We start from the raw sequence: 27,863 nt of genomic DNA on the forward strand, positions 1-27,863 counted from the left end.
GAAATAAAACAACATCTGCTCTTTGCTCTTGATACAAGAAGCTCATCCATTTGGCAATGCCAAAACCATTTGACTGTTTCTTGTCAAAATGTATATCTGAATTACCATCTGTGAAGTTTCAGTCGAATCAACAGACAATATAAAATAGAGCAATATTACCAAACCATTTTTGTTTGAATGTATGTCATTACAGAGTATAGTCTAGAATTACTGTGTATAACAAAGTTGCACGCTATACTATATCCAAGTCATGTGTGAGTCGCGGGGCCTTGTATCAGCCTTGTAGCTGATCGAACTTTCGTTATCAACTTCCCTTTTCAAAGGACTTTCCGTATTTCTACCCAATCTAAGGCTGGATTCCTCTTTTTTTTTTTGAAGGGGGGGGGGGGTGGGGGAGGGTGTTAGCATTATAATATAGAGAAAAGTTACGTCGCATAATTGAGAAGTATGATGTATTTGAAAAACAAAGTACAGTGCATGCACTCCCGTTACAACGAACACGGTTATGTCGAATTTTCACTACAACGGAGTAAAAATTCGAGTGCCGAAATTATTATCACTAAAGTCTATGGTGCATCATTCGTTTACAACAAACACAGTTAGAACGAAATATATCAAAGTCATTTTCGCGCGCAAATGATGAAGAAAAACACAAAAGTTGTAACGAAATGCGGATCTCTAGCGAAATTACGTTGCAGAAGAAATATTTTACAGAAAGTCTCTGTATGGACGAACTCTTCACATTTCACCTTGTTTAGAAGCAGAAATCGCTCAACTCGCTGTCTGCGCCACACACCAATCCGATGAGCACGGCTGTTATGATACGTTCCGAAGTTTTGTTATTCCGAAACACATTATATCCCGTATACCTAAATTCGTCAATCCGAAATTAAAAACAGAAAAAAAGTTCGTTATTACGAAGGTTCGTTAATCAGAAAATGATAATTAGGTTAGTTTGATAGTCTGAAGATGAAGTAAGGTTCGGTAATCATAAAGTGAAAAAAAAAGTTGAGTACAAAACAAACTTTCGCAATTGCAAACCTTATTTCCGTGTCGTACTTACGAACCTTCAGATTATTTTCATTTTCGGAGTAATGAATTTTTTGAATAGCAAACCGTGTTTTATTTTCGGATAAGTAACGAATCTTATATTTCACTCGCGGGATAACGAAATTTCGGAAGAACGGAACTTCGAAATCATGAACCTTTTGGCATTTTCAGATTAGTTAACCTTTGCAATAACGGACCTTATTTTCCGGATTCACGAACTTCGCGGAATAACGTACGTTCGGAGTAACGATCCCTTGAAATAACGAATCTTCTGAATAACAAACCTTCAGCGTAACGAAGCTTTCGGAATGACGAACCTTTGGGATAACTGAACTGTAACCAAATCCTTAACCATCATTTTTCATACTTGCGTTGCTATAGTAAGCATGAAAATTCAGGCAGCTTTATGCACTCTCTTAAAATGATGTAAAAATTAAAACGAAATCATCAGATGGCATCAAATTTAACTTTTTTTTTAGGGCATGACGAGTTTTCATAAAAAAAAAAAATGCATACAATACACAAACGGTTTCGATTTATTCGTGGCCATACCATATACCCTAAAAGCGGAGCTTTCTTTAACGGTTTCGTTTTTTCTGTGATCATGCTTGAATTTCAATGCCACGTATCTTGCAGGCAGGAAAGTCAACAACTTCCGCTGTAACTTAAAGGTACACCGACACGCTGTACAAGAGGGGGCTGTTAGTATGTTGATCGCCGCCAGTTAATTCTCCCTATCGCATATAGCCGATATAAATCGATATCACCTTGCGATACCGATATCTGATCGATCGCTCTTGGGACGTACACTTCCGATTTGCGGTTTACCCACGTCACGTCCTTCATCTACAGATATTTTCCATAATTTCGTTGTTTTGCATCATCGGCACAGCATTTGCAGAAGAATCCCATTCATCAAATGTAAAGTTACAGATTAGAAAATAACTCTATTATTCGACAGATTGTAAGACAGAATTTAATACGAACTGTGAATACTAGTACTTCGGCGTTCAATGTGCATAAGAGCGTACATTTACACATCGCGCGTTCATAACCGGAATTTTATATCCCAAGAATTAAAGGTAAAAAAAATTAGAGCACCACACGCGTTCAGATTGGGAGAGCTATATGCGATAGGGAGAATTGCACAGATCTCCTTTTTGCGCTTTGAGAGTTTCCTAACGACAAGCACCTTTACTTTCCTCCATGCAGTCTCTTCATCGTCCAGCTGCAATAGTTTCCACGCGCCATGGCCAATCACGACAGCGATGTGCATGTCAGAAAAACGGTTGGTGGCGCTGTTCACAATTCTTCAGAATTACTCCCTGACAACTCGTCCACACCGACTGAACGCCTCATAAACAACTCCGAAGACAGCGGAGAAGCTGTTGCCAAATGTGAACTGGAGAGGGCGAAATCACGTTTTATGACAATAGAACTGCCTGTGACACTCGCGTGTTTTTCATACCGGCTGTTGGTCACGCTGGAAGCAGAGTATATTCACGCGCGTGTCGCAGCAGACTACAACTTTTCGCTGAACCTCAACGTTTCCCAATCCACTTGCGACGCGAATGGGAATCTGAACGGGAGCTCTGCGAATGTAAACGAAGAAGTTCAGTCTGTGACGTCACTCTGGTTGCTGTACCTAGGCTTAGCAATGTTCATTCCGAGTAAGTAGGCCTGCATTATTCCTTTGTACATTCTTTGGAAAAAATGTGGAAATAAAGTTTGAATCGAATTGAACTGAATTGAATTAGTATAACAAAGGGGCGTTTCTGCAGCAATACTGATATCACTCCTAACTGTACTGCCGAGGAAATTTTATCAAGAACATTTTCGTTTTGATGGTGAGGGCATTACAACGCATTTTATTATGCACGCATGAAGAATATCAAATGTGTGCATAGAATTTGTCCTTTGTAGCTCAACACTATGATGAAAAAGAAGATGATTTTCCTGACAAGATTTAATAGTAACATAGTTTTTGTGAAAGGATGGGTATATGAGTGGTCAAACCGTCATATTCAGCTCACTACTAAAGGATTATGTCAGATATGTTAAGGAAAGTCGCGAAGAAAAAAAAAATCACCCACCACACTCTTTTTGTTGTGATTTTGTTTTTGTTTTCACTTTTCGCCAGATTTATTCACAGCACTTTGGTTCGGTTCCATGGGAGACCGAGCAGGAAGAAAGCCCGCCCTCTTCGTTCCCGTCCTTGGATTCTGGTGCCAGTCCATCGTGTACTTTTCCATCGTCCGATTCCAGCTCCCTCTGTACGTATTCATCGCCGGCGACTTCATATCGGGCTTCTGCGGGTCTACCGCCCTCATATTGTCAACGGCGGCAGCGTACATTACGGATGTGACGTCAGTAAAGTCGCGCACTTTTCGCGTAGTTGTGTTAGAGACGGTCGCGTTTGTCGGCAGCGCGCTGGGACAGATTTCGCTCGGACTCTTGTTGCAGTATGGCAGCGGCGGCGGCGAAGGCAGCGGCCAATATAACGGCTTCCTCACGCCCTTAATTCTGGCATTCGCCACTTCTAGTGTATCCCTGATCTATATCATTTTCCCCCGGGTACTTATCGAGACCGTAGACAGACGGACGGCCACGGGCAGATCGCTCTTTTCTGGTGTTGTCAATATGTTCCGGGTAAGTGTCGAGCCGAACGTTTACAGATGCTTGCGAAATGACATGTCCTGCAATGAGATCTTGGTACACTTACATGTAGTCAGCGCATCTGTTGAGAAATAAAGCGCGGAAAACTAATACTAGTATTACATTGTTGGTTTTAAAGGGAATGAATGTTGAAAAATGAAAAGAAAGTTTCTGATAAATTTGATTTGTACTGTTTGTGTAAACAATTTTTGTAAATTGTCACTTTTGAAAGTAAGTTTGAAAAAGTGAATAATGACATTGGCAATTATTTGTAATCAAAATTTTGCTCCATTATGAAGATCAAGCATCTGAGGTTTCATTACAAGGAAGAGTGAGTATGAGAGTCATCTGCTAAACATGGACATGTGTAGTTAAGATGAACCAAATAACCAGTCAATATAACTCTATGTCTTGACTTCCAAGGTGAACATAAACAGGCGCAGATACAAGCTGGTTCTCTACATGGCCGTGATGGTGTGTGTCACGATCTCATCAGCGAGTCTCTCGAACCTTGTCGTCATCTACAGCATGGGGGCGCCCTACTGCTTCACACCTCTTCAAGTGTCTGTTTTTCAAGTTATCTTGTACATTGTCAGCGCGCTTGGTAAGAAAGCAAGAGAGAATTAAAGAGTTAAAACATATTTTGGCAAGTCAAAGACACTCCCACCCGTATTTTTACGACTTTTCTTGATGTCAGCGAGAGAAATATTTCGCCAGACAATGAGAGATTCTTGACAAATTGTAATTGTCATAATGCTTCAGGAGGAGTCCGTAAGAAATGCAGAAAGCAAAACAAAACACGATTTCCTGCTTAAAAGAGCAAGGCTCCAAATCAAACTATCCAGAAAAAGTAAGCACAGGCAAACATACATGACTTTTTTTTTTGAGATTCAGCGAATGTGGAAAGGTAGGTGAAACACGAAATATAAGTAAAACGCATAATTATCCTATATTAATCATTATCTCATAATGACCGTGGTAATTAAAGTTGTTACCTACATAACTCACCGTGTACATTACATCAACATAAGTGAATTTTGCATCGTCATGAATCATTATTTTGCAGAAAACGTTGATTATAATCTTTTTTTTGGGGGGGGGGGGAGATGTGAAAAGTGTATTGATAGCGGCGAAAATATTATGTGTATATGGTAATGTAATATATAATTAATATAGATATATTAAATATATTTGTACACATATGTTTCTTGATATAATATAATGTAGGCCTATAATATCTTTCTAACCGCTTCCTCAAATAGGAATGATTGTTGGGGGTGCGATTCTGCCGCGACTCTTGAGTGAAAACTGGGTCCTACAGCTCAGCATCTGGAACACTCTACTGGTATACGTCATCATTGGGTTTGCACGAAGCCAAGCTGGTCTGTTTATAGGTGAGATATACAGTACACAAGCAACATATTTCGGAATAATGAAGTTCTTTGGGATCTTTGTTATTATCGAGAAATGTTTATATTAAGTACATCCTATCAATAAAAGTTATGATTATGTTCCATACAAAGTTCGTAATGTATGGAATGAAACAAAATAAAATAAGATAAATACATTATAAAGAAAACGCGACGAAATATAATTCCTCATGATTGATAGTCCTTTGTTTTGTCAATACTAAACCATTATAGATCTTTAAAGTGATTATGTTTTTAAATTCTGTATAGGTGTGGCCGTCGCATTCCTCTGTGCTCTATGCTTCCCTCTGGTAAGATCCCAGCTATAGAAACTGGCGGAGCCAAACGAGCGTGGTAAGTTTCTTCGCTTCGGGATTAGGTTTATAAGCACGTGTTCCTTGAGTCTACAACATTATTAATATTATTATGTAGTTCATTCTTACAGGTTACATTTTGAAGCTATACCACATTTGATGTTCGCAGTTTTGCATAATTTTGTCTGCTTATTCGTATGCACTATGTGCAGTTGGGGATGATACGATTTGGTTTCTTCATGATGTACCTGCTACACCTTGAGCGAAACATCCAACCATTTTGTTGTTGTTGTTGTTGCTTTTTGATGTGTGTGAGGGCGTAAATTTCTGAAAACCACTCACAGTATTGCAATCAGTTGAAATCTATAATCGCCTCTTGCGAATTTGTAGGATTTCCAATGAAATAAGAAAAAAAGGGTAATAAATTGTTGCAATAATTGTATCATGATACAGGTAAAGGTATGTATATGAGCAGAGCAGGATTACTCAACGAAATCTGTGACACATAGTTGGCAGACACGTACCATAATGATACTTATATTCCTACATCATAGTATGAAATCTTTTAAACACCACGGGAATATTTACGTAAGATAAAATTCAGCGATAGAACCCAAATTGCAATCAGAAAAATACTTATCATAAACTCTGCAAGCCTATCCACATCAGTACTTCTGACCCGGAAGTAGTTGATAAACACTTGACGATTATCTTCCGTTTTTAGGTCTGATGCTTGCCACGGCTGGTTGCATGAACAGTGCGGCCTATATCATCACGCCCCTCATGTCTCAGTATGTCTATTCGGCCACGGTCTTCTTCTACCCGCCCTTTGTCTTCTTTTTCCAGGCTGTTTTTCTACTCCTGCCAAGCTTGGCAACAGGGTAATAACCTTCAAGTCAATAAGATAACAATCCATGATGTAAAAAGCAAGCAAGGAAGCAGACTTACAAAGCAAGAAAAACAACAACGAGTAAATGAATAAATAAAAACAACCAACAAAGAAACACCAAAATCTGTTCCGAAATTACATTCTGAATTTCATCCTTCATTTATATAAAAGAAAGATGAATATCGTTAAACAATGCCTTGTAGTTGGAAATGTTGAGGATAACTGGGCTTAAAAAAATGATAAACTATGGCAAAAAATAATGAAAAGTTAGGAATCTAGATGAACATTTTGATCTAACGATGAATAGTTTTCATATTTTTGGCTAATTCAAAGTTCCGCAAAAATTTGATGTAACATTTTTTTTCTTTTTTTTTTTTAAAGAACTCACAGGAGGTGTAAGAATACAATGTTATTACCACTCTTCATCCTCGAGATATACAGTAATAATGAAACAAAGAACTCACTTTTAAAAAGAATATATCGTCGGCAAGATGGGAAAGGTGACAAGGTTACTAACGAAGAAAAAAAATGGCAAACTGGCAGCGTCTTCATAACTAAAACTTCTCCATTGGCTATCGTTTAAAATTTGTTGTAAATTTCAACAGAGTCAATGTTTTTTTTTTTTTTTAAATACCTTTTATACATTCTTTCGTCTCATTCCTGCAGGATACTTCATCGTCTGGAAAGGAGACCATCTTCCCAAATTCTTCTGGATAATGATTCTATCAATAATCATTAATCTTTACTATGAAAAAAAAAAACACTTTTTACTGCAGCAGATAACAGTTAGTTATATTTTTACGAATTCATCCAGACACTTGCTAGCACGCACACATTTATAGATATACACAAACACACACACAGTCACAATATACTTAACTCTACGCGCTCACAGAACCGTCACTTGGGTTTCTATTGGGGTCAAAATGGGAAAGAATGAACCTTTCTGAGGGTGAGAAGTTATATGGTGCTTCATAAGATATGGAGAAGCATGGCCGTACGAATGAATTTGGCTAGGGGAGGGGAGGGGAGGGGCACGCAGATTTATATCGGGAAACGGTATCCTACCCTCACTCTAGGATATTTTGTTATATAATAGTAGACTTGAATTTCAGCGATCTGGTTCTTCCTTGGATAAAAACAAGAAAGAAAGTGCAAAATTTACTTCTCGAAATCTACTTCTATTTGCTCTTGTGTTTTTTCTTTCTTCTCGAGAACTTGACTCTCCAATTTCGACATCCAAAAATACCAGGAATGTTGCTGGACCCCATGGAAGACTAACTAGTGCAGCTGAATATGGGCTCTCCAGCCATTATCTCAGATGGAGAATGAAACTTACATATCCTATAATTTGATACGACGGCAGTTCCTAATGATAATACAGATCATTATCACGTGGAATTCAGAAACTTTGGAATGATAACGGTTCGTGGAACATAGCACACTCTTTTCAAAACATTTGATTTTGCAACACTTTTGGACAGTAAAGACACTGTACCTCCCTCTCTTGGTGAGAACGTTGTTTCAGTTCATGACGTCAGCGTAATAAAAGTGCCGAGAGAAAAGGTCGAAAGACATTTCACAAATCTCGATAAAAGTTACTGAAAAAAATGTAATATGATACAGGGGTAAACACTTAAGATATGTCCATCATCCTCCATGCCTTTCGAAAGAGACGGGTCAAACGATTATCTGATGTCCATTAAAAATAAACAAACCACTGATCTCTGTTTCGTGTGCTGAATAAGCATGAATGGGGGGGGGTGGGGCGAAAATTTCTCATATTGATATTATATATATACATTTTTTTTTTCTTTCCTGTTGTGAAAACTGTTGGCAGCCACAAATGCGACCCGAGAAAGTTCTGAAAATAAGTTCTCAATGTCAACAAATGAAATAAACACAAATAGAGGGAAGATGAACTTTTCGAGAAAACACAAGGTCGCAATTAAAAAACAAATAACAAAATGAAGAACATGTCAGAGGAATGGGGGAATAATAAAAAATAAAATAACCTTTCTTTATATTCCAACTTATTTCCAGAACAAAATTTTAAAGAAATATACACTACTTGTTGAATGTCTCACAATACATGCATAAACAAATTAATTTTCGTTGCTCACACAATATCCATGTGTCTATGAAAACTACAGTGATTCATTACACAGCAATTGCCCACGTGACCACTGGATGAATTTGTGAGTGAAATGAAAATAAAAGAAACTGTTGAAAGCTTATATCATGGAATACATGTCGTTTTGTCGGCTTGAGTGAAGATCTACCCCGCCCATGTTGAATAGTGTGTCAAACAATATATATATATATGAAGAGTTTGTTCGCAAAAACCGATAAGTCCATATTTGTCAAATGGAGATATTTGCGATTAAAGGTCAAGAAAAATACAGAGAATGATAAGAAAATGTTTGCTTCTTTTGACCATAACTTCAAAAATGTACCTTTATATGTAGTGACCAATGTATCATTTAAAAGGTATTATTTTGTACTTTATGACAGAGACCGTACTTCAAAATCTTCAAAAATGGACTTATCGGTTTTTGTAAACAAACCCTTCATATATATATATATATATATATATATATATATATATATATATATTATATATATATATATAATATAATATATATATATATGTATATATATAAAATATAATATATATATATATGTATATATATATATTATAATATACATATGCATATATATAGTGTTGAAGTTTAAAACTGCTCTGAAGACATTTCTGTTTACAAAGTATTATGAATGAGTTTGGTTTTGCATATATGGTACATACATTGTACACTACATTTTTCCTCTTTCTACTTTCATCCTCTCCATAGACACTATGGAAGTGATATGCGCTATATAAGCACTGTTATATATATATATATGTATATACATATATATAGATTACATATATATATATATATATATATATATAAAATTGTTTTTGTTTTTTCAAAAGCACAGCTCCGTAAGAAGTGAACACTGGTCTCTATCTATATTTAAAGGCGAATAAGACCTCCCTCTGTAGTATGCTAATATATTCATTCACATTCAAACACAAGAGCATAAATAAAACGTATTCACTCGTTATTTTCATGAATGTCACTATGTGTGTGTATCATGCATACACACATACATCCAACACATGTATGCCTGGTGATATGAATTACAATTTTGCACCCTTCCAAAAGAGAGCGAAAAATGAATGAAATAAAATGGCCGTAGCAAATAAAATAATAAAAAAATGATGGAATATTGGGGAGAAAAAAAACAACAGAAAGAGAGATGACACAGAAATGTGCCATCAGTTTAGTATCGACATCTATCTGTTCAGTTATCATATGTAAAGATATATTATATCATATACATATCTTTATGTATTGAATGATTATATCATGATGTATAAATATATTCATTCTAATATTGATATGTATTCCTGAAGAAACGCATGCAAAGAAAGATAAAAGAAATCATGTGAAGGAGAGAGAACTTTATGTGTGTAAGTGTGCGCGTTTGTGTGCGCGTACCTAAATAAAAGCATGCCAAATAAAAGCATGTCAAATAAAAGGAGGAACTTTGTTTGACCAACATTTTCTCTTGAAAAGATTCTGAAGAGATAGAAAAATAATTAGAAACTCAGCCCCACATTCTTTTCTAGAGGACCCTGATAGCATCATGGAGGGAAAACACGCTATCCTTTCCTGCTCATTGGAAGGAGCTTTCACGCACAAAAAAGCTCATGGAGTATTAAAGGGCTCAAAGTGTTTGCAATAGAATTAAGAACTCCCTTGACGCACCGAGAAGTATTGTCCATTTAATGCAGAAGCGGTAACAATAATATTCCCTAGATATATCTCGTCCATTCAAAAATTTCAATGAATAGATGAAGAAGATGCGAATACCAACTCACGGTCGATATTTCGAATAATGCCGACCGCTCTTTTTTATTCTCTCTCAGTTTCGCAGCTGATGGGTGTGGAAGAAAAGAGAAATAAGTCGAGAAGTGAGAAATAAAAAATAACTCGCAATAAAGGTTGGGACTGAAAATAGCTAAGATGCGCGAAATATACGTATTCAGAAACTCTCTATTGTTGTCTACGAATCTACGAATTAGACGATAGAAATGCGCGCTAAGCATCTACTTTTCATATTGATTCTTTTAGGACAAGACAAAATGGAGTATTATCATCTCTGTTTGATGAAGATAAGAATAAGGACACCTGGGGGAAAAGGGAGAGAGAATTAAGAAGAGAGAGAGAAAAAAAATCGAAATACTCCTTGTATGGTGTTTTAATCCAGGTATCGTCAATCCGGATGATATCTTTGTTGTTGTTTGTGTTTGTTTGCTTTTTACTTCAGCCTAAAGGTGGAGTAAGGCTTTTCAAAGAAGAAATAACAAACATATATAAGAGGAGCTTTCTCATTTTTCATATCGTCACTTACAGTCGACTGGCGTGCCGCGCATGATACGAAGTATAGTATTCAAGCATGTCAAGTAAGTATAATTCCTTGTGAATTGTTTTTGCACAATGTATTTTGTCCGTTTAATTGCATCAATTGCTGTTCTTTACATACAATATGAATATCAAACAAAGATAGGTAATGAATGTTACCTATCAATACATATATGTATACAGCGCGTATCAAAAAACAAAGTAATCCAACTTTTAGAGGGCTACCGTTTTTAATCTTAGCGATAGAGAGCACAATACTGATTGTGAGGAAAGAAGAACTCTTCCTCTTTCCATTGATACCTAATAATGGTTACAAATGTCATGCATGATTGAACACATGACCTTTTAAGACAACAATGCTAAATATCCCCTTTTCCAAGTTTGAGAGTCACATGAAGGAACGATGAATGTGTCACTGGATGGATGAGATCTGTCAATGCAAGTGGTCAATTAGCAGGCCAGCCTGCATGACTGCATGTTTGTGTTTAAGGCTTCTTCTAACCTTTATGGTTCATCACCTTCAACATGGCCATGTTGTTGATAACTTGGTCACTCCCACAAATGTTAACCCATTATCCATTTCTCCTTTCATACTCAAAACAAGGTTTTTGTCGCTATGAGCTATGCGTTGAATATGAACAGAGAAAATAGACTGTGTAGGTTGGCCATATGTGGGAGTGACCAAGTTATCGGACAGGTGACCATGTTACATCACCAGAAAATGTTAGAGGAAACCCTGAACACAAACCTAAACACAAACGTGCATTCGTGCAGGCTGGTCTGTTTATTTGAACACTTTCATTGACAGATCTCATCCATTCAGTGAGACATTCATTGTTCCTTGTCTCTAAAAAAAAATCGAGTGAAAATACAAAAAAGAGTAAATTTAGAGTGAAATTGGAGTGAATTTCGAGTGAAAATGTTCATTCTCACTCGCTTTAGAGTGACGTCAGGGATCACTCCAAAATCTTCGAGTGATCCCTGAGGTCACTCCAAAATGAGTGAAAATGAACATTTTCACTCGAAATTTACTCCAATTTCACTCTAAATTCACTCTTTTTTTGTATTCTCTCCTTCAAGAGTGAATATTTTCACTCGATTTTTTTAGAGAGTTCATGTGAATAAAGTGCAATTTGTCATTGTTGTCTTTAAAGTTCCTTCGCTCAGTCATGCGTGACATTTGTCAGCATAATCAGGTACCAATTGAAAGAAGAAGAGTTTCTCTTTCCTCACAATTTGCAATTAACATTGTGCTCTCCATAGCTGACAATTAAGAAATGGTAACCATCCAAAGTTGGATTACCTTTCTTTTTTTATACGCACTGTAGTACTATGGAAGCTAATGCACGAAACTATTACAGCTAATTAAGTTAATGTCATAAATAGGGAAAATAAGCATTTCTATTCTTAATTCCTCTACCCCTCTTTTGCTTTCTTCGATGCTAATACAATCATTTTGTCGTATTTAAATGCATGTTTACCTTTATACATTACCAAATTACAATATGTTCTTAAGCTTTTTTTTAAAGTTTTGAGAACATTGCAGCAGTAAGATTCTGTCACTTCTACAACGTAGACCTACTTTTGATTTTTGCAATTCCGTTGTCACATCTATGGCAAGTCATCTGACCGCAAAGAAACTTTAATTCTTTCCATGGTCTGCACTGTATTTCAATATGTTTATGAATACTGATGAATTTGTACCAGCCCATTACCAGCCCATTGCCCACCATCATTCATTATGTGTGTACTTTTATAATGTTAAGTGTCATTAACAAGCCAATGTGTTGGCAGTATAGTTCATCACGAATCACCCCAATACATTGACTTGTTTATGACACTTTATATCATAAACACCCGTTTTCTCTTTGTCATTGTTCTTGCAGTAACTTACGATTAGTTTGCTTTCTCAAAAAAAAAAAAAAAAAACGTTTTTATTCCTCGTTTATTTACTATCCTGTACGATATGTACGACACGGAACTTATTACTCCAAAAGCTACTTTATCCGTTCTACCGATACTATGTTACTTCTATCGTTTTTTTCCTTTCCGTCCTGATTAGTTTTATACAGTAGTAGCTTTCGGCCTGAGTTGAGAGTTCATTTTTTAAACCTGCTGTGTGCACAATGTTCCATGGAAAAATGTTCATGCAATTATCAAGGAGTAGTATGAATAAAGAAATGTAATCCGTGGTAATAGCCGCTTAAAAAAAACCCAGTAAAAATAAAACAAAGTCGGAGATCTTCAACCAACAATTCAGTTTAAATATGAACTAGCATAGTGCCTAATGATACTAAAGTACATATAAATAATAACTCTCCCCTCTCTGGCTGACAATAATTGAGCAGCTTAAGTCCAAAATGCTCTATATCAACTCTTGGTCATTTAGAGTATTCTTTTTTAATTCACCTCTTTCATTCTCTTCTACATGTCGATTTTCTTTTTTTTATAATTAGAGTGGAGAGATGTCATCACACGTCATTAAAGTGACTTTCAAAGATATTCTGGAATTGCTATCTATTGAGAAATAGGTCGATCCCCTGGGACAAAAGAAATTACCAATTTACATTTTTTTTTCATTTTTGTTGAACGGCTGACAATGAGCTCTATGGCTGTATTCAGAATCATGAGAATGAAAACTCACAACCTTGTTATGATGATATATTGATATATATTGATTAAAATTGATTTTGCGTCGTTTCAAATTAACCTCATTATGCTACTAACAATAAGTTTTTGTATATCCCAAAAGACAAAGTGTGTTCGTGAAGTGATATGAGGAAATGAGTAGGAAGCCATGAATACAGAAAGTGCTCATGTTACAGGAAAAATATAGTATAGTACTAAAATAAACATATTAACACATAAACACACAAACAACGGTGGAAGAGGAGGCTTACCTGCTGATACCTTCCCCAAGCGTATCTTACAGATCTGATACTTCAATTCTAATGGTTTTATATCTGAAGGACGTAACATGGAGACAGAAATCTTCAGCATGCTGTTGCTGTTGCTAATCATCCGAAGCAATACCTCCCACGCGACTGGACTGGAGTCTACGACTGAAAACAACGAAGGAGACTCTACCGTCTGGCTGGAGCAAACTCGAGGCACTGGTCGCTTACTGGTAAGGAGTTAAGCGGCCACAGCACCGGTTGGGTAAACACGACGGAAACATCCTCAACGATGCCTTTGAAATTTATAGACATTGATGTTGGTTCGGGAGATGATGTCGACACTTGGCGATGGTTCGGTACGTCGTGGTCATGGTCGATCATCGTGGGGATCTTTTGCGCCGGTGTCGGAATCGTAGGAAACATGCTCGTAATCGTGGTGCTGTTTCGGGGCGGAAACGTGCGTCGCTCCACCGACGTGCTCATTGGCGCGCTTGCCGCCGCTGACGCACTTACGTCTTTCCTCATCCTGCCGTGGCCCGAGGCGAGTTTCGTTCCCGACACCTGGCTGGGCGTGGTGTACTGTAAACTCATGTTTGGTAGCGTGTTCAAGTGGACGGCTATCACGGCATCGAGCTACATCCTGGTCGCCATTTCGCTGGACCGATATATCGCCATCGTCTTCCCGCTCCAGTTCTCCCGGTGGGTCACCAGGTGGAGAGTGAACACGTGTATCGTGGTCATCTGGTCAATCATCCTGGCAATCGCTCTCTGCGAAAGTGTGTTCATCATTTACTACCACCCGCCCTCCCACTCCTGCGTTTACACTTACTTTTCACCAGAGACCCAGCTCGCCTACGGCGTCTACGTGTTCGTCTACCGTTTCCTGTTCCCAGCCGTGGCCATGCTCGTGTCCCAGTCCCTCATCGCTGGGTCACTCTACCGACAGTCCAAGCGTTTCAGCGGCGAGGACAGCTCGTCCGGGGCCCGTCCCTCATCTTCTCATCTCGCCGCGAGAGACCGCATCCTGAAGATGATGTTCATCGTCATTGTTATCTACGTCATGTGCTGGGGTCCAAACCACGCCTTCTTCTTCGGACTTAATCTCGGTCTGATCCCCTTTTCCCAAATTGACACACCCCTACACCGTCTTCTGACTCTCCTAGGCTTTTGCAACTCTTGTGTCAACCCGTTTATATACACAGCTCGTCACTCCGCTTTTCGCGTCGCTCTTAAAGATCTGTTTAGATGCGGTTATCGGGAAAAGAAAGCGTTGTTTAGCTTTACCGAGCAGACTGCAGAATCCAAGTTAGGGGAATCGTCAATTCAAGCCTAGACTGAGGGCAGCGTAACAAAGGTAATGTGTTCCGTGTGAAAGATCTAAACAGTCTCATCCTCAATGTGTTGATGTATACAGAATCTCATATCGTTAGAATATGACGCTATCGAAAAAATACTGGATTCGAATCAAGGCTTAATAATTCACATTTATGTGAAATGTTGCTAGAGAATAGATCTATCATACCCAGTGTTTCTTTGGCTTTTAGGGAGTAGTTTTATCAGAAAAGATTGAGCAAATTGTTCATTAAAATGGTGATATTTTGTTTATATCATCACTGTTTGTTAGTATTCCTTTGCTTGTATTTTTTGCGTATTTGCAAAATTTTGATTACACTACTCAGTCAGCGAAAGTTCGTCACTTTCTAGACGTGATTTTTAGTCAAGGTCAGATTCTAAAAGAGCAGACTCTAAGCTTTAAAATGATATATAATTCAACCCAAATGGACTCTCCCAACCTATCTAAATATTGGAAAGAAAGTACACAGATAAGTGTGAACTGAGAAAAGAGGCTCTGAAGAACAATGATTTGCTTCAGAATGGTCTCATATTCAAGTAATGTGCAGTTTAATGCTTCCAGGTTAGCGTCCCTGGTCAGTGACGGAGCATTAATCTGCACATTACTTGAATATGAGACCGTTCTGAAGCAAATCATTTTCACACAACAATAGATATACAATGAACTCTTGAATGAATCCCATAAGGATTGGAACAATCATCTCCCAGCATTTCCACTGATTCCCACTGATCAGTTACTAGCCTTCCCCTTTAACCTTTACCAAGCATGCTAGCTGTCCGATGAATGGGACAAAAAACAGGAGGTAAACCACCAGAGCAACAACAATGAAGACATTGGATTAAGTTGAAATTAAGCATGCCCTATTAACACATTCTGTAGATGATCAAGGAAAACTTTCACAGCAGTAGAGTTATTCTTTCTAAAGTTATTGGAGTTAAAAGTGATGAGCATGGCCAGGGATTTTAAGAACTGAAAAGAGGACTCTTTCACAAACACCTAATCGCACTATTGTACCAAAAGGTGTTCCAGAAAAACTGCTAAAAACCCAATTAACTTTTCGTTTTATGATCCCAAACTTTAGTATAGTGTAAAAGAAGACTTGCTCTTTAAGAAAATATTATGAAAAAGTCAAGATTGGCTAGGTTGACCTATTTTACCTATTTTCAGCTCTCACACAAAATCAGTGCGTGCGACTTTTTGTTCGTTTTGTGATGCACGGTCGCATATATCTACACATCTATCTATCTATATATAAACAAATGTATATATATATATATATATATATATATATATACATACATTTTCTACCCTCCCCTTTAAAGTTTTGTCCTGGTGCCATAAACTAAAGATTGCAGATCGAATGCAGAATGATTGATACTATATAGGACAAGATACTTTTCTCATAAATGTTTTGCTGCAGTATTGTTACCGAAAGCCTATGTTCTACACAGAAAACTCGACTTTCTAATTGCTGCACTCTGCCTGTGTGTCCCGAATATAATTCTCTAACAAGTATCTAATGTTTCTTTAAATGACCATGCATTTTATTAATGTATGACTTATGAAAAGTGTGATATACATATCAAAGGGATGGTATAGTTTCGGTTAAGATGGAGCTTCAGGTATAAAAGATTTTCTTAATGATCTTTTTTTAGATGTTTAGAAACGTTTAGAATTCTAATAATTCTAAGAGGAATTCAAAGTTTATCAACAGAAAATTGGTTTTGAAATAGATGAGATATCCAAAACAAAGCGCTTATAACAAAAGGTGAGACCCATTTCTTACTCGGATTGATTTGTTTGACTTTCTTTCTGGACACCTCAGCCATTTCAAAATAAACTTTGAATTCCTCACAGAATTGCATGCTCTTATTTTACAAAGTGGTTTCTTAGTATTTCACAAAAAGTTAAAAGCTGAATCCTCATCTCAACCAATACTATACCATCACCAGACCATCCCTCTATTAACAAAAAGGACTTCTTATTAAGGCTTGCTTTTCCACATAATGCTCTTAAAGTACTATCATTAGACATATAAATAAAGGATGAATCCAAATACTCTCATTCAGAGAATGAAAAGATATTTAAGAATGAAAATAGACTTGTATATGATAAAAGGTACCGTTTCGAGTTTGTGATTTTTGCAGGATTTTTTTAAAGACTTCCAAGAGGGAGGAAATTCAAAATTCCTTTTAGCTCTCGTGCTATTTTGTCCATTTTTCAACGTAATTACGACTATAATTATCTGTTACAACCAAATGTAATTATATAAATGTATGATAATATATATATGTATATATATATATATATATATATATATATATATATATACATATATATGAGTACATGAATATAAGAACGACCCAAGTCCATGGAAGACCATTTCGAGTAAACTTAAAAAACACTTCATATCTTTTTTATTTGTCCAATAATATTCTATTTAACTTTGATGGGAAGGCAACATTATGTACAAATTAGAACATAACTTTTACATTAATTGTGGAGAGGTCATTTTGTGTGATGGACTTGGGTCGTTCTTTGATTCATATACATGATATTCTGCAATAGAGATGAGAGAAGGACGAGAGAAGGTGCTATAATATGAATGTAAGAATGACCCAAGTCCTTCATTATTACATTCATATAAGATTTAACTCATTTATTTCAGGCACTTTCGGGGGTAATTAGGATTTATCATTTATACACAAGATGAGTCCATGCATAAGCTAAAATTTCCCATGTCAAACTGAATTTGGCCAAAAATTGGACTTGGGTCATTCTTATATTCAGGTCTTCATATATATATATATATATATATATATATATATATACATATATATCATATATATACATATATATATATATATCATATATATATATATATATATATATATATATTGAAACAAGGAAGGGAAAACTGACCAGAAACAAATAACATATAATATATAGCGAAAACTTTGAGCAAAGAAAATGGGTTTTCATCGGGATTCGAAGCCGAGACCTCCAGATTACTAGACCGGTGCTCCACCGACTGGGCTATTGAAAGTCCTAGATCGGTGTTCGTCCCAAACCCTTAAAGGGACATTCCAGACGATTTTCATAATTTCACATCACACAGTACATAAATCGACAACTCCATGTATAGATTTGTGGAATTTATTGTGGTTCTTGAGCAGAGAAACAATATTTTGAAAAACCTTTAAACAAATTACACTGAACCAGGATGATGACATAGGAGGTTCACATATTTCAGAAATGTAGCAGTGTAATTCCATTACAATACCGCTTGCTTGAGTGTTCACCTGTGTATAATCAATGGATGCCTTCTTCTTTTGTTCTGCTTCCTTGAGCCCCAATTCATGCATTCTTATGGTGAGTCTGCCATGTCATCACCCTTGTTCATTGGAATTTGTTCTAAATTTTGAAAATATTCTTATTCTTCATCCCAATTATCACAAATTCTGAAACTTTGTCCTCGGTGAAACTATTGATAGTTGTTCAAATGTAAAAATCTGAATATCATCCGGAGGTCTCCTTCAATTCTCTTTGCTCATGTGGTCAGAAGCTATAGTGTGTGTATGTGTGCCACACACACAAACACACAAACACACACACACACACACACACACACACACACACACACACGCACACATTTACCTGACATAAACCCAAAGGATGTAAATCAACTTTGGAATAAATGCGAGGGATCGCCGAAATGATGCAGCTTTTTGTAATATAATATCAAAACAAGGAAGGGAAAACTGACCAGAAACAAATAATATATAATAAATATCGAAAACTTTGAGGAAAGAAAATGGGTTTTCATCGGGATTCGAACCCTAGACCTCCGGATTAGTAGACCGGTGCTCTACCGACTGGGCTATTGAAAGCCCTAGATCGGTGTTCGTCCCAAACCCTTAATTCTCTTCGCTCGTGTGGTCAGAAGCTATAGTGTGTATGTGTGCCACACACACACATACACACACACACACACATTAACCTGACATAAACCCAAAAGGATGTAAATCAACTTTGGAATAAATGCGAGGGATCGCCGAAGCGATGCAGCTTTTTGTAATATAATATTGAAACAAGGAAGGGAAAAGTGACCAGAAACAAATAACATATAATAAATAGTGAAAACTTTGAGGAAAGAAAATGGGTTTTCATCGGGATTCGAAGCCGAGACCTCCGGATTACTAGACCGGTGCTCTACCGACTAAGCTATTGAAAGCCCTAGATCGGTGTTCGTCCCAAACCCTTAACTCTCTTTGCTCGTGTGGTCAGAAGCTATAGTGTGTGTATGTGTGCCACACACACACACACACACACACACACACACACACATTGACCTGAAATAAATCCAAAGGATGTAAATCAACTTTGGAATAAATGCGAGGGATCGCCGAAGCGATGCAGCTTTTTGTAATATGATATTGAAACAAGGAAGGGAAAACTGACCAGAAACAAACAATATATGATAAATAGTGAAAACTTTGAGCAAAGAAAATGGGTTTTCATCGGGATTCGAACCCTAGACCTCCGGATTACTAGACCGGTGCTCTAAAGACTGAGCTATTGAAAGCCCTAGATCGGTGTTCGTCCCAAACCCTCAGTTCTCTTTGCTCGTGTGGTCAGAAGCTATAGTGTGTGTACACTGTATGTGTGCCACACACACACACACACACACACACACACACACACACACACACACACACACACACATTAACCTGACATAAACCCAAAGGATGTAAATCAACTTTGGAATAAATGCGAGGGATCGCCGAGGCGATGCAGCTTTTTGTAATATAATATTGAAACAAGGAAGGGAAAACTGACCAGAAACAAATAATATATAATAAATATCGAAAACTTTGAGCAGAAAACAAATGGGTTTTCATCGGGATTCGAACCCGAGACCTCCGGATCACTAGACCGGTGCTCTACCGACTGGGCTATTGAAAGCCCTAGATCGGTGTTCGTCCCAAACCCTTAACCCCATAAAGCCCAAGGGGGGGGGGGGGCCTACCAGATTTTCATTTGCCACTCCTTCGCCCTTTATCCGATTTCAACCAAATTTGGTGACTTTTCCTAAAATCTTATTGCAAACATTTTGATATATAATTAAGCTATATTTGATGTTGTTGGTTGCCATGGCAACCATAAACTGATAACCATGTCAGTCAGATTTTGCATCATTTTTCTGTTCCCATTTTATTTAACAGCACTACAGTGGATGAAATTGGTGTTTCTTGGCTGAAATTTGTTGAAGGAGCACAATTTGAAGTAATTATAGTCCTGGAAAGTTTTTCTTATTATTTCCTTTGTTTTTATGTGACAAAGGCATAAAACAATACATATAACAGAGATAATTGAAAACAATAATACTTTCTAAAGATTGCCCTTCTATTTTGTGTTATTTTGATTCCCTCACCCAAGCTATGCCTCTAATACCATTAGTTTATCATATTTTCAATTTGCAATCTTGAAATTACACTATTATGCAAATATGAAATGTCATAACTGTACATGTACCCATACCAATTCATCTCAGGTCTCATAATGCATTATTATGTTGACACGAATAGCGCCCCCATGTGGTGACCTTGAGAAATTTCAACCATAACAAATAATAAGATTCCACTTGCTTATCATTTGTGACAAATATGACAATGATTGGTCTAGTAAATAAGGCAGATATATAATGGGGATAAAGAAATTATGCAGAAAAATCATGTTTTTAGCATATTTCCTATGTATTTCTTTATATTTTGGAGAATAGCGCCCTCCATGGGTAAACTTGAGAAAATTCAAATAAATGGTCGTGTAGAGTATGAGTTACTCTACCCATGTGCCAAATATGACGATGATACACTAAATAACAAAAAAATTATATATTAAAAATTATATATTAAAAATTATAAATTATATATACAATTTATTGGTCTTTAGGTGGCGCTGTTCATCCTGTCGGTCTCGTGGGCCTTCTTTGCTTAGTGTCGGTCTCGTGAACCTCTTTTGCGTAATGTCGGTCTCGTGAGCCTTGTATGCGTAGCGTCGATCTCGTGGGCGTTTTAAGTGTAGTGTCGGTCTCGTGGGCTTTGTTTGCTTAGTGTCGGTCTCATGAACCTTATGTGCGTAGTGTTTGTCTCGTGAGCCGTATAACTCCTGGGCTTATTTTACCTGATGTCGAACTCGTGGGTCTTGTCTACTCAGTGTCGAACTCGTGGGCTGTATAACTGGTGGGCTGTATGACTTGTGAGCTGTATGACTCGTGGGCTGTATGACTCGTGAGCTGTATAACTTGTGGGCTGTATGACTCGTGGGTGTCGGTCTCGTGACGTGCACCCGTGACCGCCGGGGATATGGTGTAAACGCAGCATTACGTGCGCATGTTTCCCTCACCTACATACTCATCACGACACGTCTGCTGTTTGGTTGCCTTCACCCCGTTTTACTACGGGGCAGTCTAGGTATCTCGTCTGCACCGTGACTGCTGTGGCAAATATATGAACAGTTTTAAAATTTGACACGGCATCAGGGGCAGATCCAGGGATTCTGTGAAGTGAGGAGTGGGAGGAGTTGTTGTTGGTCGCAAAAATCTTTCTGGTGCTCCTTCCGTTATTTTTTTTTTCATATTTTCTTTTTATTTCTTTTGTAAAAAAAAAAATAAAATTAAGGGGGCGCGCTCTATGCTCCCCCTCTGGATCCGCCACTGCAACATCCAATCACGGCAATTACGGCCTGTCATGTTAACACATCCCCTCTCCCCTCGTATACGTATGGTACATTTCTTTTTGTCCATAGAGCCTGAATTCTGATTCCCGTGGCAGCCGAACACGTTATAAACATAGCATTAGGAAAGTATTAAACAAAACAACAACAACAACAACACCAACAAAGTGGAATCATGGCAGAACGCAATGCAAGGTAAATGATATGATGACGAAACGCATTCCTGTGTATTTCTTTTGCATAATATGCAATGTTTTACCACTTGAATATCTGAAATTGTTTTGCGTATCAAATTGGACAGTTTACCGGCTCTTCAATAAACTCCATATATTTGCCAGCACTGCTTTCATTGATATCTTATACTAATAATTGTGAGTAATTAATAATTAGAATACACCAAATCAAAGATTCGATATGCTTTAATCAATCAAAGGTAATGATAAACTATAATGACCTTTAAAATCACAATGTCCATGACAGTATATTATGCATACATCATGTCATGATATTGTAGGTCATTTATTATGTGCATGTGTGTGCGCGTATGTGTGTGTGTGTGTACGTGTTCGTCTCTGCTTGTAACAAGATACGTTTATATTTACACACACACACACACACACACGCACACACACACACACATATTCATTTTATGTGACATACGTACATATTCAAATTATACATGTACATTCACTATACATTGTTGATGTATCGACATGAATATATACAGGCAAGCTATGTACCTTATTCATCCCTATCTCTCGCCACAAGGACATGAATAGACGACATAATACGGGACAAAACAAACAGAGAAAAATAAAGCCTTACCAAAACCGAAACATCGATGAGGACAGTATATACATGTTTTTGTGAGCATGTCTATATCGAAACGAGCAAAATCACACTGCCATTCCCCACATTATGTTAAGGCTGGATGTAAAAAAAAAAAAAAAAGAAGCTGGACCAATTATAATAGTAGATATTTAACCCCCCAGCCCCCGGCATTGACCTGCATGTGTAAATGAAAAACGGCTCAGTCGAAAAGTAGCTCGAGTCTGTCGATTTGGGGATTAGGGGACTTTTTAGGTAAGTCGATTCGTACTAGGTGTTACAAAAAACATTTCCCACTTTTGATCCTGAATAGTTCGAAAAATGTATATCATATAATACTGACATTGATATGAGAAATAGCTGAATAGGGTAAGTTGGAGGCAATCTTAAAATGACAGCATAGTTCAGTTTCATGAAATTAAACATTAATTTTCCAGTTAGGTTCTAGTTTTTGCTCTATTTTTAACCCTCTGTACAAAACTTTAACTTTGCACAGAAGTCAATTGGTGTGTTTGGGAGTGTGTAGTTGATACCCTGACAATGGTCCTGGACAATGACCAGAATTTAAATGCCCATTATTTATTCATGAGGAATTCCGCTATCACAGATAGTCTTTATTCATTCTGAAATGCGGTGTATGCAAGCACATGGAAGCATGTGCTTACTTTTTTCATGTGCATGCATTTCACCCTTTGCTAGGAATTCAGACTAGCAGTGCCCAGGGCAATCCATCAGGAATAATTGATAAGCATTCATGTACCTTGGAGCACAGCTTTGAACAGGTGGTATCTGGGTCCATTGTTCAGGGTCATTAGTTCACACTCACATTAGTTCCTGTGTAAAGTTCAGGTTTTGTACAGAGGGTTCAAATTTGACCAAAATCTGGAACCTAGCTTTGAAATTGATCATGGATTTCATGAAACTGGTATTGGTTTTCATATTCAAATCACCTCTAACTGAATTGTACACTATTCAGCTATTACTCATACCAATGGCAGCTTTATCTGATATATAGTTTTCGAACTATTAAGCATCAAAAGTGGGAAATGTTTATTTCTTTTCGTGTATTAAACACCTAGTAGATAACTTATCCCAAGGCACGTCAAAGCGCACATCGGCCATAAAGGAGGCCAACGGATGCGCGGCCGATCGGCACTTTCAATGCCAACCAACCGCATATAACCACTATTGAAAACACGTTGCCTATTGGTAGTTCATTCTTCGTTTCTCGCTGTATACTTTGGATACATTGTCACGTTTTGTTCGGCCAATAGAACGCGTTGATTATTGACAGAGTACGTACATGTGATACAAGCGTTGTGATATGATGACATGGGCTTGAACTGCAGCGGGCATGGAACAAAAGGAGTTCGTGTATACTAGACAGGGGCAATAAGGCAAAGGTAAGTCCAGTTCGAATCTTTCTTTAGATTTTACTGCCTTGGTAGGCCTACGTGTATTGTTATTATGAGCGCGGAGCATATGCACTGAGGAGCAGCCATGCATGATGTGGTATGCGGAGGTTTTTTTTTCTTTCTTTTCGCAGTCTTGTGGTTTCACGTTCTAGTGCATCCATTTGCTGACATCAAGGCATTCGAAAAAAAAAAGTGTTTGTCAACATCTTGTAGTCAACCCTGTTCCTGACAAATAAAATATTGCTTGAGAACTGCATGCCGACACAGCTTGTAATAACTTTTCATTTCACTAATTGGATTCTAACATAAACCTGAACACATTGCTTATCTACAGCAATTACGGACTCAGCAAGGCATATCATGACCTCAGATAGTTAATAACCGTAGAATGCCTCACTGAGTATTTCCTTGTTCAGTAAAGTATGCTATTGAAACTGTTTCCTTTTTTGTATCCATTTTTTAAACATGGAGTCAAAGGGGCCTGAACTTTCGATCCTTTTGTTTTCCTTGCTATGTGTCCCTATATCCCGTCCCTGACTCTTCTTGTTATGAAAAGTCCTAAATTATGTGATTGCTTTCCCTGCCTGCCTCTGACGAAGATTCTGCTAGGATCGAAAGCTCAGGCCATTTTTGACTCCCTTTTGCCCCATTGGCCCGCCTCTATTGGATAAGCGATTTTCAGCAGCATTTTTTTTGCTACATTTTTAAAATGAAGTTTATACGGAATAACATGGCGAAGATGATAGCTCTCAATAAGGGTCACGAGCTTGAATCCTGTCTCGGAATAACACTGTGTCCTGGATCTATGGACACTGTAAATGGCTGGGGCCAATAGCCGGAAGGAAATGCGTCAGGTACGCAATGGATGCTAACAAGTAGCAAGTTTGCACCGGGTTAAGAAAGGCTACAGGAATGGTCACATGGTGTTATATTTGATTCAAATGGCTATATAAGCTAATTAATCTTGATACGTAGTCAGAAAGTTCTGGGCCAGTACCGCGAGGCGCGACGTTTATAAATAATAGACGCTCTCCAGGCAGATTTACACAATTATTATCCTAATTGATCTTAATATTGATACCATGTTTATTGATACCATCATCTTCAATACCATAATTCAAAATACATAATTATGTAATCGTTCTTCTAGTTTTGTATCACATCAGGTACATGAATATATTTGATTTTCACTAGTAGTCTTTGTAATTTCACAAGTAGCCTTTGTACATTAAATCCAATGCATGAAGTCAAACCACACCTCTATATTTCATTCACAATGACACATCCAATACACTTTAATTTACGTTTTGAATTTAAATCAACTACTCATTACTTTGCCATGATCATCATTTTCATAGCTGTCACTTATTTTCAGTGTTTCCTATTACTTACCTAATGTTTTCATTAATATTGTAATAGTTTTTTTGTTGTTGTAAATGTTGTTGAAATCATAATATTTTTTATATTGTCTTTCTTAGAGGTTGTGAGTGGTGTAGTCCTATTTTACAGTCACTAGGATACAAACAGTGCCTGGTGTCTGCGAGCCCAACTTTTATCGCTATTTTCTTTTGTTTACAAGTCACGAAAATACTGAAAACTTTATCCCAATTAGTGCAAAGTAATATTTAATTAGACCATATAAAAATGCGCCATTTTCAAACTCCGTTTCGGGAAAAGGCAATTGCATTACGAAAGCAAAAACTGCACTTTAGCCACTTGACACGGGATTCATTCTTGGCGAAACAGCTAGAAAACAATACAACTATCTGACAATCTGACAAATTCTTTCACATGACATCATTTCTTACGTAGATAGCAGACGTGATAAGCTGGCTCTCAAATTGGGTAAAGGCTTGACCAAAACACAGTCACCCTTCCACCATTGGCTCCCTCCTACAAGAGCCGCCATAACTTCTAGATCTTTACGTAAAGGTCAAGCTTACTCAGAAGTCCGCCGTAAAACGGAACGATACAGGAAAAGTGCTCTTCCATACATCATAAGGCTACTCAATACTAACGGTGTGTGAAGCTATACACCAGGCAAGATACAGCAGGTTGAATTACATCCTTCCTAGTTTACATTTTTGTTTTTCACTGTTTCTAAGAGTACCCATAATTATATGATCTAATTTATTGATGGTGTTGCTTTTTATATGAATATTTGTAGTGGTGCAATATTAAGAAATTTCACAGTAATTCATTGGTGTGATAATAATTACATTTTAAGTTGAATTCATTTTTACTCCATACAAGTCAAAACTTTTTGTCATACAGTATACTCAAGGCAGTTTCAATAGTAGCAAGTGATTATTTGCAAATCGATTGTTATCCCGGGGAACTTTTCTCTGGTATCATTTTATGGTGCAGATGTCAATCGTTTGTCTCGTTATTGAGCCTATGCTGTCTCAGCTCTAAGGGCGGACGTCCACTTGGGCGCGGACAAGCCCCGGAAGGGTTGCGGAAGCAAATTTTGTTATTTCGGCATCCTGTCCGCGACAGACGCGGAATAACTTAGTGAATCGGCTTGTCCTGGGACATTCCTAGGACTGTCCGCGGACTGACTGCGGACATTCCTAGGAATCACTCCGGAAGAGCGCGAAATACCTCGGAATATGCTAATCGTAGCCGGGTAGCGCGGAAACATCTAGGATTACACCAGGAATGAACGCGGACAATCAGGATGCCTTCCGGACAACACAAGTTAGGCATGCGGACAAACTGCGGACAATACCAGGAAAATGGAAAGGTATAAATTTGGCGCTGTCATTGATGCTCCTTGTTGTGCTTCCGCAGTAGCGGCTGATATTATATTAATATGACTGGTCAATATTATTTGATAAATGTGACCACCAAAAGTCGGAGAATAGGATTGTCTGCATGTCGGCTGACGACTCATTTTTTTTTTAAATTTGTCTCATCTGGGAGAACAATTTTTTTCTCTACCTTCAGTCACATGGATGATATTCGCAAACTTTTTGAACCAAATATATATATAATATACATAAAAATGTAAATGTATATACATATATATATATATATATGTATATATATATAATCATGTTGATAAGGTAGTCCACGTGTGAGCCAGATAAAAAGATAAGTAACAAAACTGCTACAAAGTTCATGCTGTATTCACCAACGATTTATTTCTTCACAAGAAATAAACCGTTGGTGAATACAGCATGAACTTTGTAAAGTTCATGCTGTATTCACCAACGGTTTATTATTGGGGGGGGGGGGTTTCAGCTGGGCTGTCAAATTGGACAATCGAGTTTATTTGCAACTAAAACAAAAAGAGAAGAAGAAGTTATTAGGTAATAACAACTACGAAAATCATTCAGGTAAAGAATATTTCTGAAATGATTTGTGATGCTTAATGTGTACTTAAATATATACACTCAGCAAAAAAAAAAAAATACGAAAGAAAGACAGAAATTTAACAGTTTTTCGAGTTCATGATTCATTGCTTCTTTCTCTCATTTCACTTGAATTTTGAAGTGACAGAAAATTCTTCATTTTCCTCCATCATCTTTCGCTTTCATTGTTATTTTGGGCTTCAAAGATATTACATTGTAATGAGACCACAGGTATATCTTTGCAATTGAATTCATGCTCTTTAGTGTGATGAATTTGTCTTTTGTTCTAATACTAATTATGTTGTATCATTAGAAAGCATTTACGTATGAATAACAACTTGTTCATGTTTATATAATACATTAACATTTAGCCAAAAATGCTGTGCTTTTTTTTTCTGAGTGTACTTCCACCTACTTTTGTGATTTTTCAGCTGGGCTGTCACATGGGACAACCTAGTTTGTTTGCAAATAAAATACGAAAACAACATA

The 27,863-nt window shown here is 37.3% G+C and overlaps 2 protein-coding genes and 1 non-coding gene across 3 annotated transcripts; 2 read left to right on the top strand and 1 right to left on the bottom strand.

The window, feature by feature from the left end:
* Positions 1-2,299: 2,299 nt before the first annotated feature.
* On the top strand, positions 2,300-6,313 carry LOC139725189 (proton-coupled folate transporter-like). The gene is made up of 5 exons (XM_071636281.1): positions 2,300-2,720; positions 3,191-3,699; positions 4,129-4,309; positions 4,968-5,099; positions 6,153-6,313. The coding sequence occupies exons 1-5, from the start codon at positions 2,300-2,302 to the stop codon at positions 6,311-6,313; spliced, it is 1,404 nt and encodes a 467-aa protein (XP_071492382.1).
* Positions 6,314-13,975: 7,662 nt separating this feature from the next.
* LOC139725190 (galanin receptor 2a-like) lies at positions 13,976-15,019 on the top strand. Its single transcript, XM_071636282.1, has one exon. It carries the CDS (start codon positions 13,976-13,978, stop codon positions 15,017-15,019), a length of 1,044 nt encoding a protein of 347 aa, XP_071492383.1.
* Positions 15,020-18,857: 3,838 nt separating this feature from the next.
* Trnas-acu (transfer RNA serine (anticodon ACU)) lies at positions 18,858-18,931 on the bottom strand. Its single transcript has one exon. It is a non-coding gene; the product is annotated as a tRNA-Ser (tRNA).
* Positions 18,932-27,863: the final 8,932 nt, after the last annotated feature.

The sequence above is a fragment of the Diadema antillarum genome, unplaced genomic scaffold, assembly GCF_040938485.1.
Source record: "Diadema antillarum isolate AM-2024a unplaced genomic scaffold, OU_Dant_1.0 seq00000024_RagTag, whole genome shotgun sequence".
Taxonomy (NCBI): Eukaryota; Metazoa; Echinodermata; class Echinoidea; order Diadematoida; family Diadematidae; genus Diadema; species Diadema antillarum.